Raw genomic sequence first — 16410 nt, 5'->3', positions numbered from 1 at the left:
AATGTGGGCTCTGCGTCTCAGCGCCCCAGCCTGCCACCCGTGGGTGCTGGGGCTGTTCAGAGCCATCGTTCATCTGCTGGGCTCCGTGCACCTTTGGTGTCACAGCCTTGCACAAACTCAGCGTTGTTCCTCCGCCTGGAAGGGCTTTTGTCGAAGGGCTCAGCTGGGCCCTGCCTCCAGGGGGAAGCTCTGTGCTAAAGCTCTGTCTCTTCCTCAGCTGGCAACGGCTCCTGCGCCTGGGAGCCCACCCGTGGGAGCTCACCCGCGTCTCCCCCCTTTCCCATCCCTACCATTTGGGGAAACCAGGAGCCCTGGGCTGTGCCACCAGCAGGTTTAATGGCTGGGGGCTGTAGCTGCTGGCCTGGAGCATCCTCCCATCCACTGCTACACCGACCCTGGGAGCTCAGCATTTCTCTTAGGTGGGCAGCAAAGGGCAGAGACATTCCCCATCTCGGGTCCTCTAGCACCTCTGGGGGCTTGTCTGTTGGGGGTCCCATGGTGGCAGAACAGTGGTGAGCTCCCCAAAGCCTTGGCTGCTGGCTCCATATCTGCCCCTCCAGCCCCTGTTCCTCCCCCGAGGGATCCGCACCACGCAAATTGCCTGGGAAGCAATTTCAGCTTCATTCTGCTGCCAGAAGCTAGCCGGAGCCCTCAGCCCTGGCCCGCTGGCAACTGGGGAAGGACTTGCCATTTCAGGTGGGTTGAGGTAAGAAGCTCAGAGCAAACCAGCAATGCAATGCTTTCCACGTGTCACTCAGCACTTTATTATAACAGCCATAACCCCGGAGAGCAGGTGTTCTGGTTACAGAGATGCTACAGTAGCTGTCTATCCTACAGAAACATGGAAATGCTGTGATGCACTCAACGGAAATATACCAAGAGACTATTAACACCTCCTGTGAACTCAAAATCTGTGCAGTCGAGTCGGGCTGCATGGCAGTGACTGAGGTCAGAGCCTGGCCTCATAAAGGAGAATACTGCAGGGTGCTGCCTGTGGTAGTTTGTGCAAGAGGGACCCCAAAATGCCTCTGCTGAGGCCAGGGCTGCAGCTGGCATCTGCAGAGCTGGCCCTAGGAGCTTTGGAGCGGTGTGGCTGCTGTGCGTTCGCTGGTGTCAGCTGGGTAAGGTAAAAGTCACTATGTGAGTTCAATAAATACAATGACAAGTCCTGCTTGTTTTACTTAAATGGGAAGCAGAGAAAATCCCATTTCTAGGACCTCGCGCCACTGCATGCGGAGTCTGGAGTGCCTTTAGGTGAGATGAGTGGAGATGCTCTCTGTTAGAAAGGTGGCTTATCAAGTGTAAGGAGTTTTAGTTTTGGTGGCATGGAAAGAATGAGAGCCACCCAAAAGGCAGTAGAATTGCTTAAATACTCTGAAGTAGGCAAGGATTCCCAAGTACAGCCAGCATGTTTGTCACCAGACATGCATATCCAGGTGTTGCAAATTCACCTGGCTCAGGCTGCTTCTCTCCACCAGCTCAGTTTGGAAAGCTTGGCGCTGCCTTCCTTTGAAAGCCACACCAGTGAACACCTCACAGACAGAGCAGAGAGAATGATTTTGTAATACTGGTAAAATGCCTGGGCTGATGGCTAGTGTGTTAAAAGCTTGTGTAATAACACTTTCCCCTCCTGCCGAGTTCCCTATAGATAGATTTAAAGGTTATGAATACAAACCCTCTCGGGAAGCAGACCTGGAGAGGAAGATGTCAGTGTGGGTATCAGAGTAGGAGAGGCTCTAAAAGCCTGGGTTGGTTTCTGCTTGTAACTGGTAACAGAGATGTTAACTGGGATGTTGCAAAGACAAGAGAGACAGCCTGGAATGGATTTTCATCCTTCATCCCTTGGACATTGGCTTGAGTTCAGGAGAAAGTACTCTGGCCTCGTTTGGCTGCAAATGCCAACGAGTCTTGTGTCTGTGCTGTGGGGCTCCGTTTCTCCTAGGAGCATTCTTCAGAGAGCAGGGAGCTGAACTTCGGCCGGGCACCACAGATGGAAGCATCTGCTTCAGGTGTGGCCGAGCCGCTGCTGAGGCTTCTAGAGGGCAGGGTCTTTGTGCTGCCCCTGTTCAGCTTCATCTCCCCGTTGGTGCTGCCCGTTCCTCTTGCAAACAGCTTGGAGTTCCTTAAGGTGCTGGCAGAAACTGCTGGGGTAGGGGAATATGAGAGGGGGCGAGCTTAGAATTGTTTAATTTACACTCTGCTTCACCGAGCTGTACAAATAAAACCACTTACGGTGCTTTGGTCTGGAGTGCACGGCACTGATGACTGTGGGTATTGGTGACTCCATGCTGTGGACGTAAGGAAAGAGCGTGAAGATGGGTGTGGACACCTGCAGCTCCAGAGGGATGCAGAGGGAGGGAGCTGGGCTACGTGGGTAGAGCCAAGGGCACGGTAGGGTTGTGAAGGCTAACTCAGTGACGTCTGGGCCAAGCACCGTCTAGAGAAGTGCTGCTGCCTTCCAAGAGCTTAAGGAAAACTTCAGAGCAAGAAGCAGGGCTGAACTGTATGGGGACAGCTGGGGTTTTCTCTGTCTTTCATCAGACCTAAACCAGACTGAAAGCAGGGCATGGCTGCTTTCTCCCTAGGCGTTTGTGTGCCTCTCTCCCACTGTTCAAGCACAAAGAAGCCCCGCTCACCTGCTTTCCTCCCCTTCCACGAGCTTCCTGTAAGTGAGGATCTCCAAGTCCAGGGCCAGCTTGATGTTCATCAGCTCCTGGTATTCCTTCACCAGGTGAGCCATATCCTCCTTGCTCTTTTGGAGGGCCTCTTCTAGCTTGACCAGTTTGGCTTTGGCATCCTTGAGGGCCGTCTCCCCGTGCTCTCCTGCTTCTTTGATATTCTCCTCTAAGTACAGGCACTGGTGTGGCAAAGGGAAAGAAGGTGGTGGAGGCGTTAGGCGTGTTGTAGTTTCAGACCTGCATATTAGAGTTTTGTCACCCACCCCAGGACACACCTGGCTTTTTTGAGACACGATGCAGGACCTCAGCTTCTGGATTTGTATGTTTAGGTCTGCAATCTCCCGTCGGCTGTCAAGGAGGTGACCTCCGTAGGTGGCTGACTGGGTGTTTCCTTCATTCAGCTGCAGGGGGATGGAAGAGTGGGTTATTTGTTCTTCCTCTGCTGTAGCAAAGGAATCTGGGAGGATTCTCAGTGCCCCTGGGGAGAAACACCTAACTGGGGAAAAATACCAGGTGTGTGGAAGGATTTAGGGCTCATGCTCCTATTGCCTTCTGGCTGTAGCTGTGCCAGGCACAGAGCACACTGTCTGTTCTTAACCATGTTCTTGCTCCCTCTGGAGAGGGCACCAGTGGAAGATCATTTGCTGCATCTTAGGTTGCCACTGGGAGATGTCCTTGCCTTTCTCCACTGACAGTGTGGAGAGTCCTGGGCAATGAAACTCAACTCCTAATTTACACGTGAATTAGGAGGAGCTGACCTGGGTTAGCACTCTGTCCTTCCCTCCATTCTCAGGTGTAGTCTGTCCCTCCGCATCTTGCTGATTCCTGTAGTTTCTGGGCTGATCTCTCTCCTTCTTTCCCTGCCTCTCCCCAGTATCAATCAGATAAGGAGACAAATACCTTTCTCCTGGTAAGTGTTTCAGCCTCCTCCCAGCTCCGAAGAGCCAGGGCTTCATACTGAGCCCTTACTTCTTCCACAATTCTGCTCAGGTCAAGCTTGCATGTGTTGTCAATTCCCAGTACAACAGAAATGTCCTTAATTTCTGTCAGCAGCTCCTCGAGTTCCTGAATGCAAAGAGAGAACAGGACTGAGATATCAAGTATTCAACAAAGCTACTTGCTGTAAGAGAATGCAGCAAGTATTCTCTAATAAGAGAAGGGAGAAAGAGGCCTCTTCTCTGAACACGTCTATCACTGGCCGACCCATTCCACTCCCCAGAGCTGCTCTCGTGCTGGAGAAACTCACACCAGCCCTGGGAGTCAGAAACACGCACACACAAGCTTCAGCATCACTGACAGGGGTATCTGCTCTCCATGGCTGACTTTGTCACGGTTCTACGACAAAGAAGTCAAACAACGATGTATGCAGACTGCCCTCCGTGAACCTAAAAGGATCCTTAATCCGTGCCTGCACTGCGCTCCTGGGTGGTTTGTGTGCAGACAAGACGGGGCTTGCTGCCTGGCTGCCAAGCAGATGGTGCGTGCGTTCACTTGGCAGCTCCCCCCAGCCTCGGTCTGCTCCTGCAAGGGATCGCTCTTATCAGCATCTCTGTAGCTGCTGCTTATTTACACCAGTGTGAAAGAGACCTGCATACATCTCTCCCCATCTCTTAGCTTTCATCTTGATGTTTTTGTTCTTCCCTTTTGTGCAGCAGCCTCTAATCTCTCAGAGGAGCATCTCTGTACCTTGTTTGCCTTGTCTGCCTCTGACTGGGGAAACAAAGGGCGCCCTGATGTGGGGATTCATGAATAATAGAGAAGTATCCCGCCACCCTTACAGAGAACAGGATTATCGGTGCATTTTTTCCTTACTGTTGTTCAGTCTTTGAGCTTCTTTGTTAATCTTTGAGCCCTTTAATACCTGTATGAGAAAATGCATGTGTATTGCAAGGACTTGAGCATCCTCTGCCAACGAAAAAACGAAACTCAAACCAAACCAAAAACCACCCCCAAAGGAGTGATTTATTAATGACCAAGGCTGGGGCTTTCTTCTGATGCACACTAACATACTGTGAGCAAAGATGTCAAGCAGTTACCCAGCGGAGAGGTAAATGTGGGTGGGCATATGTGCCTAGACATTGGTGTCAGTCAAAGCAGCAGGCATGGGCAAGAAGATGACCAACCTGAAAACCAATAACCTGAAAACCAGCTGTGGGGAGGAGAAAGCAGAGAAAGAGAGGTGGAGGGTAATTTCTGTGCATAAAGGGTGAGTTGTAAAAGAAGTGTAGGCTGCTGCTGAGGACAACAGCGTGGGACCTAGGAGAAATCATCTCAAAAGGAAGACAGCAGCATCCCTGGGGGGGGGATTTGTCCTCAGTGGAGGCCTGGGCAGGAGGTGTTGAGCGTGGATTCACAGCAGGATCTGATTTCCGACTGCGCCTGTGATTGCCTTGCAACAGGAGTAATTTTAGAGAAGTAAGGCCTCACGGCTGGATGCAGGCAGGCCGTGAGTTGTAATGTATTTCTGACATTATGCAGGGCGTTCTGCTTCTCCGTGCCTCAGTTTCCCCACAAAGGGTAATAACATTCCTCCGTCAAGCATTTTAATTGCTTGTATTGGTGGAATTGAGACAAATCATTAGTATTCCCCAAACACTGCTGAGCCTGCTCGGTAACATTTTACAGGCTCTGAGTAAGTGCCTGGAATCACATCACCGCGTTTGAGTAGGTGCAGGCACGCTGCGCCCTTTGGGTTTGTTCAAAGGCCTGCAGATGCTGCGTCCTCCCCCCTTGGTGAAATCGTATCCGACTGTGCACTCGTTCAGTGGAAATGGAGTACGTTGGGTTGTTACGACAGCGTTCAGCGCCTCACCCAGGTTCACAGTGCCTCGTCCTGTTTTGTTGTGAGCCTTTCCTCTGAATCCGAATAAAATAACAGTGGGCTCGCTCATCACCTGCCCCAGGTCTCAAGGCAAACTCTGGCAGAGGGGGTCAGGAGCTGAGGCTAAATACAGCCCGGTGGGGGGTTAGGTGGGTTTGGGACTGTGAGAGGGCTGCTGCAAGCCTCCCTGCAAGAGCTGTGGGGCACCAGGAATATCCTGATCAAACTCCTTCTGGAGCTGGCTCCCTTAGGGGAAGGGGTTTAGCTGGTCAGGCACTGCTTTATGCTGTTTATCTAGTAGTTGGCTGCAACACCGTGCTGCTATACCAGGCAAGCTCTCATTTTGGTGTGAATTGGGAACAATGACCTCTCTGTATGGGAAATGTCTGCAGAAAGGCTTTTTTTTTTTTTTTTTTTCTCCTCCACAGAAGCTTGCACATGTGCCAGGGCCGCGCTCTCGATTGCATTTTTACCTGTTCGTAGATGGTTTTCTTCAAATTCATCAGCTCCTGAAGCCCGTTGAGTTTTACCTCCAGCTCAGTTCTGTGCAAGGTGCTTGCGTCTAAATCCTGCGGGAGGTGGAAAGTGTATTAATGAGTAGTTGGGTTTGTAGTAAGAAGTCCTTTGTGTTGTCCCCATGCCACCAGCAAGTGTTGCTTGCTGTTTATTGCCTGGTGCTTGTGAAATTGCTCTCATGCTCTACAAGCAAGGAGGCTTTTTGTGGAGACTTCAGCTCTGCGGGTTTTGGTGTTTGTTTTTTTTTTTTTTTTTTTGTTCTGTTTTTTGTTTTTTTTTGGGTGAGAGCTTTGGTAGAAGTTTCAAATAGGTAGGGTGGAGAAGGAAGCAGGCAGGGCTGGTCCATACCCACTCATCTTTTGTTCCCCACAAAAAGCAGGGGTTATTGAAAACTGATGCAGAAGTTACCAGAACTGCCCTTACTGGCTGATGACTGTGTCAGGGAAAACATGCAATTAGCCATAATGATAATTTGTGGGGAACATTTCCTCTGTCTAATAATATCCTGCATTCCTGCACCTTGGATTTTTTTTTAATGTAAAGACTGCGCACAAAGCCTTCCATTTGAGCTGATATTCAAATGCAGCTGCTTCTGGGACGGGATGTTTAGGCAGGGTGTGGCCACACAACAGGTAGCAAAAGCAAACACTTTTATCAATTTCCAGCCTTTTCCAACCCGTGCTGTCATTCTGTGCAAAAACGTGCCAGGGAACAGAGGTATTGTCTCGGAGGGTCTGAGGTACAGACCTCTCCAGGCCAGGTCTGGCCAGTGCAATCGCAGCATGGTTGGGCACAGGCACTGTCTGACCCCCAGGTGCTTCTGCCAAGAGCCGCGGGGCTGTTCTGTAACCACAAGTGGCCCAGACTTGCTTATACTTCTACTGAAATTGTGACTGTGGTCACCACTCCGCTGTCTTCTTCGAGACCTTACTACCCCGTGAAACCTCAGTGGTTCACGGGCTCTCAGGTTCCTGGCTAGCTGCTGTCCAGGCCATGTAGATGAAAAGCTCCTCTTCCCACTGACCTTTTTGAGCTCCATGAAGGTGTATTCCATGCCACTACAGAGGCGAATTTCATCCTCATATCTAAAGAGAGTGGAAAAAAGCTGTCAGAAACTGCACCTGAGCCTCTGGGATGCTTAACATTGTCTTGCTGGCCCCCCAAACATTGACATCTAGGCTTTCTGCTTTTACTATGATGTCGCGCCTACTCGATGTCCTCTGCCCCTAGGTAACAAGAGAAGAGAAATCTCTTAGGTACGGGCATCTGGACAAGAGAGAGGGTAACAAGCTGCCACATGCCAGCTGCTCTGTAGGAACACCATTAGCACTTTCAGACTGAAAAAAAAAAGAGTTAAAGCTACCTCCTCTTACTCTAATTGAATTTGAGGGCTAAGCAACCTCAGGTTACCTCACATTTGCTACAGAGGGAGAGAGCAGGCACTGCAAAGTGAGGTGTGGTGAGTTGTTCTGTGAAAGCCAGCTGCGTGCCCAAAGAGTCCCAGATTTTTACCCTAAGCCTTTCTCTTCTGTTTCTTTCAGCATTTAGTTTTCAAAGTCTGAGAGGCTTCTCGAGGGAGAAAGTTTTGCTTGTGTAAAATCAGAGAAAACTGGACTGGCATCAGACCTTATCTTAAGCGTAAGCATGATTTGTGAAGAAACAGAAGACCTGGCAAAGCAATTCATGGAAAACAGTGCCCACAGACCAGAAGGTGACAAAAACCGTGCGGGACAGGGTGAAGTCCTGATGGCTAAATATCCAGCAAGGGAATCAACCCTGCAGGTGTTTAAAAACAGGTCTGATATGGCAGCACCAGGGTGGCAAAGACTTAGTCTGGGGCACACACACTTCCTGAAGGCTGGCAACAGGCACGAGAGGCTAGTTTAGGGAATACACCAGTCCTGTTGGCTCCTGTGGCAAGTGTGTGGCTTGCCCTGATGCTGCTGAGAGCAGCAATCTAAGCAGGAAGCCACAGGGTCTCTTCTGGGCCTGATCTGTGACCAGCAGTAGCTGGTTGTTTGCTGTGCATGAGGCCAGAAGCGCAGTGTGTTGGGTGTTTGGTGTCCCCTGCTGTGCTGCAGGACACACCAGGGGGGTGTTGGCTCTTCTGCTGGGACCGGAGCAGGCTGTGCTCGCAGGGAGGCCCTGGCTTCCCTGCACTCCCGTGACCCCTCAGGCTCCTCTTATCCTAACATGCTCATAGCGTTTCCAGGCTGGGAGTTAAACCTTTGAGTGCTACTTGCAGATGTCACCAAATTGGAGGGCTAAGATCTTTGCAAGTGAGGTAAAATGGCATCTCCTAGCAGAGCGATGATAATAAAATCAGGAATGACAGCCACGTTCTGTTGTTTGACAGTCGGGTGCATCATCACTCCTACAAGTGGGGCCTTCTCTGCTGCTGAACAAACTTTTACCAGCAAGAGGAAAAAGCATTGGGAATGCAGCCCAGGGGGGTGCTTTGCAGGGCAAGGGGGTAAGTCATGCCTGGGAGCTGACCTGGAATATTGAAAACAGTTCCCTGGAGCCATCGCTTCCTCCACAGAGGAGATAGCGAGGGCACAGGAGGGATCTGATGGTCACAGGCTCCACAGTTAGGCACATCTAAGGTTCCCCTTTGGTATCCCCATGGTGTTAAACTCACCCTTTCCTTGCCTGCTTTTATAGGGCCAGTCAGCGTGGCTACCAAGATTTACCTGTCTGGTTTTTCTGCTCTTCAGCTGGAATGTTAGCCATGCTGCCAGTAACTATGTACTGAGCTTAATTACAGCCTGCCACTCTTCCTTCATCCTCATGGCATCTCAGCCCAATCCCAGTCTGTCCCAGCCTGCTGAAGCAGCTTCGCACATTGCCGGGCGCTGACATAATCCTGCGTGTGGAACAAACAACGCTCCTGACTGAAAGGGAGCAGGCCGAGCAAGCCAAACATGCTCACCGCACGGCTCCGGAGGGACGTGGCGGCCGGGAGGTGACTCACGTGGGGATGGAGCCTTCCACAAACACATTACAGCATTTATCTCCTTAAAGGTAATCCTCAAGCAATCATGCATTAGGGCACAAATCCATCCTATCTCACTTCATGCACTTAAGCCGCACTTGAGACAGGCGTCTGGTCGCCTTGGGCTCCTTCCATAATCAGTGAAGCAAAATCAGAGCTGAACTGCGTTTCAGGCAGGCTGCGTTCCTCTCTGGACACACCTCCAAGACTACCTTAGGGTGAAGATACAGTGGTGGGGTAGATCTGAGCCTGCTGGCATGGAGTTAAGTCAGTCTCTCTGGTGTAGCAAGGAAAGGGGGGAGGGAGCCACTGAAAACCAGCTGCAAAGGTAGAGGTACGTTGACCGACCAATCTTCAGGGGGAAGGCTTGACTATCACAATCCCTGGGTCTCAGTAGCAGCCCCTCCAAAGGCTGGCAACCCCATATTTTCCTGCAGTATTCTCCTAGTCCCACCCTGGAGTTGCTCAGCACATGCAAAAATTCCCTGCCTTCTCATTTAAATGGCTCTTTGCATGTGCAAATCTCGCGTGGGGGAACTGAATGAAGGCTTCACTCCTGGGCAGTTCCCCCTACTTGAGTACGGTTTGGTATTCGATTTTTAGCTTGATTTCCTAAAGAAGCAGGGTTTGAGACCCTGCATCAGCCTTCGACTTATTCCCTTGTCCCTTCTCCACCCTCCTCTGTCTTTGGAACAATGACGATGGAGAACTGACACTGGTCAGTGGTACCCTAAGGAAGCTGGAGGAGGTGGAAACATCCCAGCTAGCTAAGTCTCCTGTGTGTCTTTTGGAAAGCAATCCCTTAACAGAAAGACAAATCAAGGCCTTCCCGAGGAGCACTGACAGGCAGATTCGCTTCGGATCTCTTGGGCAGCAGCCTGCCTGGGCACCACTGCGTGCACGGCTGTGAATGGAGAGCCACAGCAGGGACGAGCAGATGCCCGGTTAAGATTGCTAGTGGAGTTACTACCTTTTGCTTCCCCAAAAATATTTCCCTTGGGAAAAGAAACCTCCACAGGAGCTGGAAGCCTCCAAAATTTGCATGGTTTAAGTAGACCATTTGCTCCAGAAAAACAACTGGGCTGAGGCAGTCGTCTTGCAGGACTCAACAGAGCCAGTGTGGGTTAGGACGGGGTTGGATCGCTGCCTGGAGAAAGCTCAGCAGAAGCAGCACTCCTCTCCCCGTGAATCACCAGTGGCCGGGAGCAGCTCAATGGATTGTCACTGTCGCAGAAATCCACTGGCGCTAGCTTTGGGTGTTAGCAGCACACAGTGACCTGGTGGGTTTTGCTTATTTGTTGCTTAGGCCAGCCTGGCAGGGCTAGTGCCTTGCAGCTCACAAATAGGAAGCGGAACGAGAGGGCTCTGTAAGGAAGGAGGAGTGCTTGGAGGAGTGGTGTCATTTCGGAAGGCTATTTTCCTGTGGCTGTGTAGTCCCACAAAGCAGGAACTTTTCCCAAGACCGATAGGTGTGCTGGTCATTAACTGGTGGATTCTCTGCTGTCTGATCCCGTGCATGTCTACATGCTATGTCCTTGTCCCCTGCGTGTATTGGGTGGGGGTGGTCCCGTTCATCTGGTCGGTCGTGGGTTTTGAATTTCTAGCAGTGTAGCATACCTGTCTTGTCTACCTGTTTGTCCAAGGTTGAAACTGTCCAAGATCAGAAATGAGGAGGGAAACACACAGCCAGCCAGTTTGCTTAAGCACCTTTATCCTTAAGTAACTGGGCTGAGAAATAAATGAAGACGTTCATTTAAATAAATTCATAAAAATAAATTGCCAGGCATGGGCAATTAATGAGGTAATTACTGAGTACAAATGAGAGTACAACCTGTGAGAGCAGATACGTGTGTATGATCTGATTTTTCTCTACCAGCCTGACCATTTTCCTATCTGGGTTTTCCTAACTGTCGTGGAATAAAACAAGGAGCATCTCTTGTAACTGCAGGGCCGCAGAGCCATTGCTTCCCAGGGGATGTACAAGGAAGAACAAGTGCCCCAGAGGGGTCTTGAGGTCTTACTCCCTTTCCTAAACCATTTTATTGGCACAATCCCTATTGGGGCTTAAATCCAAGTTCAGGGTGGCTACCTGTCAGCAAAGCAAGCATCAGTGATTCCAAGTCTGTTACTGAAACCAACACCCAAATCAAGTACGGGCACCTGCCACGAGGAACTCAGGGATTTGTAGGCATCTGTATATAAGTGCATCGGTTCTGGAAAGATGCTGAGCATAATGACTTCAGCACAAGGTCGAGACCCAAACTCTTAGCTCCTCTTCCTGCTCTGCCACCAGCTCGCCCCATGTAACTGCTGTCTCCCCGTTACCCAGTCCGTGAAGCGGAGCTATCAGTCCTTCCCCTAATTTGCAGACATGCTGAGTAGCTGGTTTAATCAAACTCTGCAAAGAGCTTTAAGATCCTTGGGCTAAACTCTCTGGAGAAGGGCACTGTTATTATTTATGCATCGCTTTGTTCATCAGGAACAGGTCTGGGCTATTATTACCGCGATGTCTATCAGTGCCAGCAGAGGGGTAGGCCCCTAGCGTTGTTCTGTTTTGACAGTGCCCATAGGTGGGTCGTCGCTACAAACCAGCTTGGAAGGATCCAGAGAGCTTGTGTAGGCAGATGGGTGTAACTGTAAGGGAAAGTATCTAATTGTGGATTCATCTGTGCGGTATGCAAATGATGCCGATAATAAGGAAAGCATTGTCTTCTTAAATGAGCCACAGAGCATCTCAAATGTTCTTATCATAAGATCTTGAAGCTCTTGACAAAAGCAGCGATAAGCGCTCTGCAGCTGGTCCTCTCTCAAACTTTCAGCTGCCTTCATATTTTCTGTCCAGAGGTTTTCTGGGTAAGAATTTGACTCCTTGGTTAAAACAGAATTTTGCTTTAAGTTTTGTGGGGAGAAGAGGGAAAGGAGGGGATGTTTGTTCATGCTAAGTAGCCTAGTCCATAAAACAGTTTCGGGAGGAAGCTTTGGTTTGTGATAACAGCACGGAGAATAAATAATTCTTTGTTACATTGGCCGTCACTCCTGGTAATATTGTTCCCCAGAGACGTTCTCTGGTCTGAGGCATTTCTCAGATGCCCTGATAATTTGCTTTCTCTGGGTTACTTCCATCCCTAGTTAGGAAGAGGCTAGGAAGCTAACTTCTCAAATGCACGGTTCTGTTTATTCCTTGGAATAACAGACTGGCTGTGCTAAATCGGTGCCACGCTACTCCTTGTCCACGCAGTTTAACCAGTACCTTGCAAGCCCATTCCCCCTTGCATATCCGAGGATATACCAGCATATACCTACTTGCTTCGAAAGTTATCCATGGTGCTCAGGACCTTTGTCAGCTCCGACTCGAGATTTTCCTGCTCATAATTGAGTGCCTTCATCTCTTGATTCATTTTGCTCATATACTGATCGTAGATGGCCTTGATGTCTGATTCGGAGTGGGAATTGTCTTGATCCTTCAGGAAATTCCATCGTGTTGTCAGGATCTTGTTCTGTTGCTCTAGGCACTGGACCTGCCGAAGAAATTTCAGAGACTTCAGCAACACCAACAGCTGATAGCTAAGCTGACCGAGTGCCTCTGGTCTGGAGACCTCTGGAGTAGCTGCTGGACCTAGCTGAGATCTCCAGGTAAGAATGAGAAACCCCCTAACGATCAGGCTGAGGATGGAGGGCTATAGGGACTTGCAGAGGCTTTACACATTACATGCTACTTAATTTCTTGATAGATCATGCTCACATCAAAATGAAAGAACATCTCTTATTAAGTCACTGAAAAATAACAACTGTTCAATGCTAGTCCCCTTTACCTCCAAACGTATTGAAGTAAAATCTGAAAATCCACTACCGATCCTACACAGATGTATTGTATAAAGGGATTCTGATTTTACTACCTCAGAGTGGCACAAACTCAAAACATCAGGAAAGATAACTCCCTTCAAATCTGTAGGATTACACCATGGCAAAGTCTGAGCGGTGAATCAGAGTCCTGGGTTGTATTGCAAAGCAGCACAGACAAGAACTATGGGAACTCTAGAGAGTGAGTGAAGTAATTAGGCTCCATGTGAGGTCTCTGTGTGCCTGTCTGCTTGAGAGAGGATACATTGCATTCTCATCCACCCACTATTCAAATCTGGCACTCTTCTTTCCTAATACTCACAATCTGGACAGTAATGCTCAGTGTTCAACAGTTTTCATCTTCAAAGCTCTGGACTAACTTTAATTAATTATTTAATTGTTACTTCTCTGTCTCATTGCTCTGTGAACAAAACCAAACTCCTTCAGTTGCATTTTGGCTGGGGATTTCTGAGCTGTCAGTTGCCTCCAGAACCCTTCTGTCATGGAGATGATGCAATGCTGATATAAGTGCATCTGCACTGCAAAGAAGGTGCAGCTTCAGCGATGCCTTGTGCAGTGAGAGCAGTGGAGTGCAGGAGGCCGCGTAACTTCTTGTGGCCACAAGCAGCATCAATGAATTGAAGAGAGAGAGTTCCCTGCTGCTGAGCACTTCACAGATGCACACGGTAAGAGACAGCATCTTTCCCAAAGAGCTGCTTATCTGAACAGAGAGAGAAGTGGGAGCATAGTGTAGCCAAGCAAAGCAGTTCTCAGATGTTTGCAGTCTGTTATTAGCAGAAGGGGTAGGAGCTTTAAGATCTGCCAGGTCTCGCTGTTAGAGGCCTAATCCCTGTTTCCTGATAACATGGTACATGTCTGTAGACATCAAGCCGGTAGTCCAGTCTGGTGACTGTCTGCTGTGTCCTGGCTCAAAAACAGTGTCGCATTCTGTGTGCATGCGTGAGGCTGCGTACCTTCAGGGCGATGCTGTGGCGGAGCCAGAAAGGGGCATTACAGCTGGCATGAGGAAGTGGCCTCCAGGGCTACCTGTCAACAATTGGGCCATTTGTTCTCTCCATCTGAGGCATCTCGGGGATTGCAGCAGGGCATCCCTCAGTAAGACTGTGGTCAGCAGGGCTGGGATCAACCTGTGGGATTGGCTGTAGAGAGCAACTGCTCATTTTAAGGCAGCTTCCCCATTTGCTACTAGAATAGTAAATGGTTGCATTGGCTGCTGTTCTGTCTATCTCTGACCCTCAAATCAAGTCTCAGTTCCTGACCTTGCTCCTCATGGTTTGTTGCTCTTTTTCCCCCTTAACTTCTCAATTTCTTCCCTGTTCTCAAACCATACCCATCCACTGGGCTGAACTGCTTTCATCTTGGCTTCTCATACAGCATCCTTTCTTGCAAAGTCTTTTAACGTGAGCTTTGCAGCAGAATAATCACCCACAGCTGGCCTTGTTTCCTGGAAGACCATGACTGAACACAGAAGTAACCAAAGCATAGTCCTTGGAGGCCTCTGCATCTGAGCTGCTCAGGTTAAAGGCAGGGCCTCAAACAGGGACTTTGTTCCTCGGCTGTTCCTTGTGTTTCACCTGGACCTATCTGGATCAAATGGAAAGGAAATACTAGCAGATCTGGAACAGCCTGCTGGAAGCCCATCAGCAGCAAGCTCCTAAAGTTATTGTTGTCAATTATCTGAGGAATTAGCTGCTCAGGCTTGAGACCATCTGAATTCCCGATTAAAAAGACAAGTTCTCTGTGACAAGGAAGTGTCATTACTTTCTTCTGGAATGAGAGCCTGAGGCAGATGGCTGAAGTTTACCACTTATGTGCCACTTGAAGCTGCAGCCTTCAAAGCTAAATGCAGAAGCTGCAAGTGCTGAAGACAAAGCTGCCTAACTAAGGTGGAGTATTTGTATCTCCTGTCCATCAGGCCCATGCTTATCGGCAGGCCACCAGGTTGGGCTTATCGTGAAATCTGGAGCCTCTGTCACTTCTTCCATCTCTGTTTGCACGGAGCAGGCTGGTGCCTGTGGTCTAGCTTACGCACGTATTGTCACTGTGTGGTCTTGTCCCATCTCCCCTACTCCCATCCTTTCTCCTGAGGTCTGGTTTCTGAGCAGGGCTGAGTACGTGCACACATCCCTCTTGTTCTGGATAGTCAGAGGACCAGGCCAGCGGCACATGCAACAAAACCCATCCAGGTGATTTCCAAAGCAGTTGTTTTCCAGCTTCACATTGCCAAGATCAGGGCTTAGAAAAGCACAGAAGCAGAGGCTGCCTTGCTCCTCCGTGCAGGGTCAGCCCCCTGGCACCACCACCCGCCTGTTTGCACATGTAGGTGTGGTGGGTACACAACTATTCAGTTGGGATAGATGCTATGGGAGATGGTCCCCCCCCGCCCTTCTCCTTCCCAGTGTGAACTCAGGTCCTCTTAGAGGTAGACTTAAAGAAAATAATAATAAATAAATGTAATCCCAAGCTGTAGTAGCTTGGCATTGGGAGCCTGTATTGTAGACTGCAGTGAAGCAATCCTCCTAGGAGATTACCATCTGTTTACAGAGCACCAGGGCTTTGCAGAAACCTGCCTCGGCTGGATGAGTTGTTTTCCTTTGAGAAAATCTTCTGCCTTCTCATGGATCTTAAGAGATGAAAGCGACACTTTCTTGGCTGAGTGTGCAACCCCTCATGGTAAAAACCACAGAGGAGGGAGGTGCTGGGGGGGGTCTCCCTTGCCCGCTGTGCACCTCCAGGGGTGAATTTCCAGCTGTCTTTCAGCAGCCATACAAGAATTTGAGTGGCCACCTTAGTCAGCGTCACTGCTTGTGGCTATTTGTCCACTACAGGAGCCAAGGCCTGCTCCGTCCGGCACCGTGCCTCCGCTGCCCTGCCTGTGCTCAGGGAGGGCCAGGTCCCTGATGGCGGAGCTGCCCAGCCTCCCCGGGGGCCCAGGGGGTGACAGGCACAGCGAAGGAAACAGGCAAGCTGCCCGATGCTGCTGACCTCAGATGTGGCCCAGCTTTACCTAGGGATGATGCCCTTATTAAAAGAGATAGCACCGAAGGAATAACTAATTGGGTAATTGGCCTAATATTCAGAGCCTGGCAGTGGCTAGCTGAAGGCCTCCAGAAGTCCCCTGCCAGGCTGGTTAGTGTTTGCTTCCCCACCACCATCCTCATCCCCACACTGCACCGTGGTCCTCAGCAGCTCACCTTACCTTCTCGATTAGGGTCACAAACTGGTTGTTGAGCAACTTGATGTCCTCCGTCTCCTGCTGCCGCATGGCTTGGAAGTCGGTGTCGATATCAAGGTGCACGGGAGCCAGGAGCCTCCCGTCGATGGAGAAGTAAGAGGAGCGCTGGTATCCGCCATCTCCATGGAGGCTGAGAGAGCTGTAGCCATTGCTGGCCACGCCGTTGGGGCTGCAGCGGCCCAGGCGATCTGGGGACGTGCTGGCTGCTTTTCCTCTGCTCATCTTCCCTGACACCTCCCAGGAGGAGAGGGAGCCACTAGTGAAGGCTTTGCAAGGGTTAGTCATGCTCAGCTTGTGGCTCTGC

General features: G+C 50.1%; 2 protein-coding genes across 4 annotated transcripts in view; one reads left to right on the top strand and one right to left on the bottom strand.

Moving 5' to 3' along the window:
- The window catches only part of LOC118155551 (RNA 5'-monophosphate methyltransferase-like), a 25874-nt gene extending 23163 nt beyond the window's left edge, over window positions 1-2711 (top strand). The window contains exon 3 of the transcript XR_004745908.1: window positions 2586-2711. The gene's annotated coding sequence lies outside the window, so the exon portion shown is untranslated. The remainder of the gene's footprint in view (window positions 1-2585) is intronic.
- LOC118155546 (keratin, type II cytoskeletal 80-like) lies at window positions 741-16410 on the bottom strand. 3 transcript variants are annotated; one of them, XM_035308868.1, is made up of 9 exons: window positions 16071-16410; window positions 12314-12528; window positions 7040-7100; window positions 5973-6068; window positions 3579-3743; window positions 2954-3079; window positions 2637-2857; window positions 2233-2288; window positions 741-2144 (listed from the first exon to the last, which is right to left on the bottom strand). In XM_035308868.1, exons 1-9 carry the CDS (start codon window positions 16389-16391, stop codon window positions 1939-1941), a joined length of 1467 nt encoding a protein of 488 aa, XP_035164759.1. In that variant the 5' UTR covers window positions 16392-16410; the 3' UTR covers window positions 741-1938. The 3 variants fall into 3 exon arrangements, with proteins under 3 accessions (XP_035164759.1, XP_035164760.1, XP_035164761.1); XM_035308869.1 differs by having other exon boundaries at window positions 741-2141; XM_035308870.1 differs by lacking the exon at window positions 741-2144 and having other exon boundaries at window positions 2245-2318; window positions 2589-2857.

Source organism: Oxyura jamaicensis, chromosome 33, assembly GCF_011077185.1.
Source record: "Oxyura jamaicensis isolate SHBP4307 breed ruddy duck chromosome 33, BPBGC_Ojam_1.0, whole genome shotgun sequence".
Classification (NCBI taxonomy): domain Eukaryota; kingdom Metazoa; phylum Chordata; class Aves; order Anseriformes; family Anatidae; genus Oxyura; species Oxyura jamaicensis.
This window is presented reverse-complemented; position numbering and strand designations above follow the sequence as displayed.

What these genes read in the sequence shown, in the direction of transcription:
- LOC118155546 (XM_035308868.1), bottom strand. Translation starts at nt 16,391, where the DNA reads ATGACTAACCCTTGCAAAGCCTTCACTAGTGGCTCCCTCTCCTCCTGG. An exon ending in TTGTGACCCTAATCGAGAAG is followed by an intron (nt 12,529 to 16,070) that starts GTAAGGTGAGCT and finishes TTTCTTCGGCAG; the next exon opens with GTCCAGTGCCTAGAGCAACA. An exon ending in AGAAAACCATCTACGAACAG is followed by an intron (nt 3,744 to 5,972) that starts GTAAAAATGCAA and finishes CTTTGCATTCAG; the next exon opens with GAACTCGAGGAGCTGCTGAC.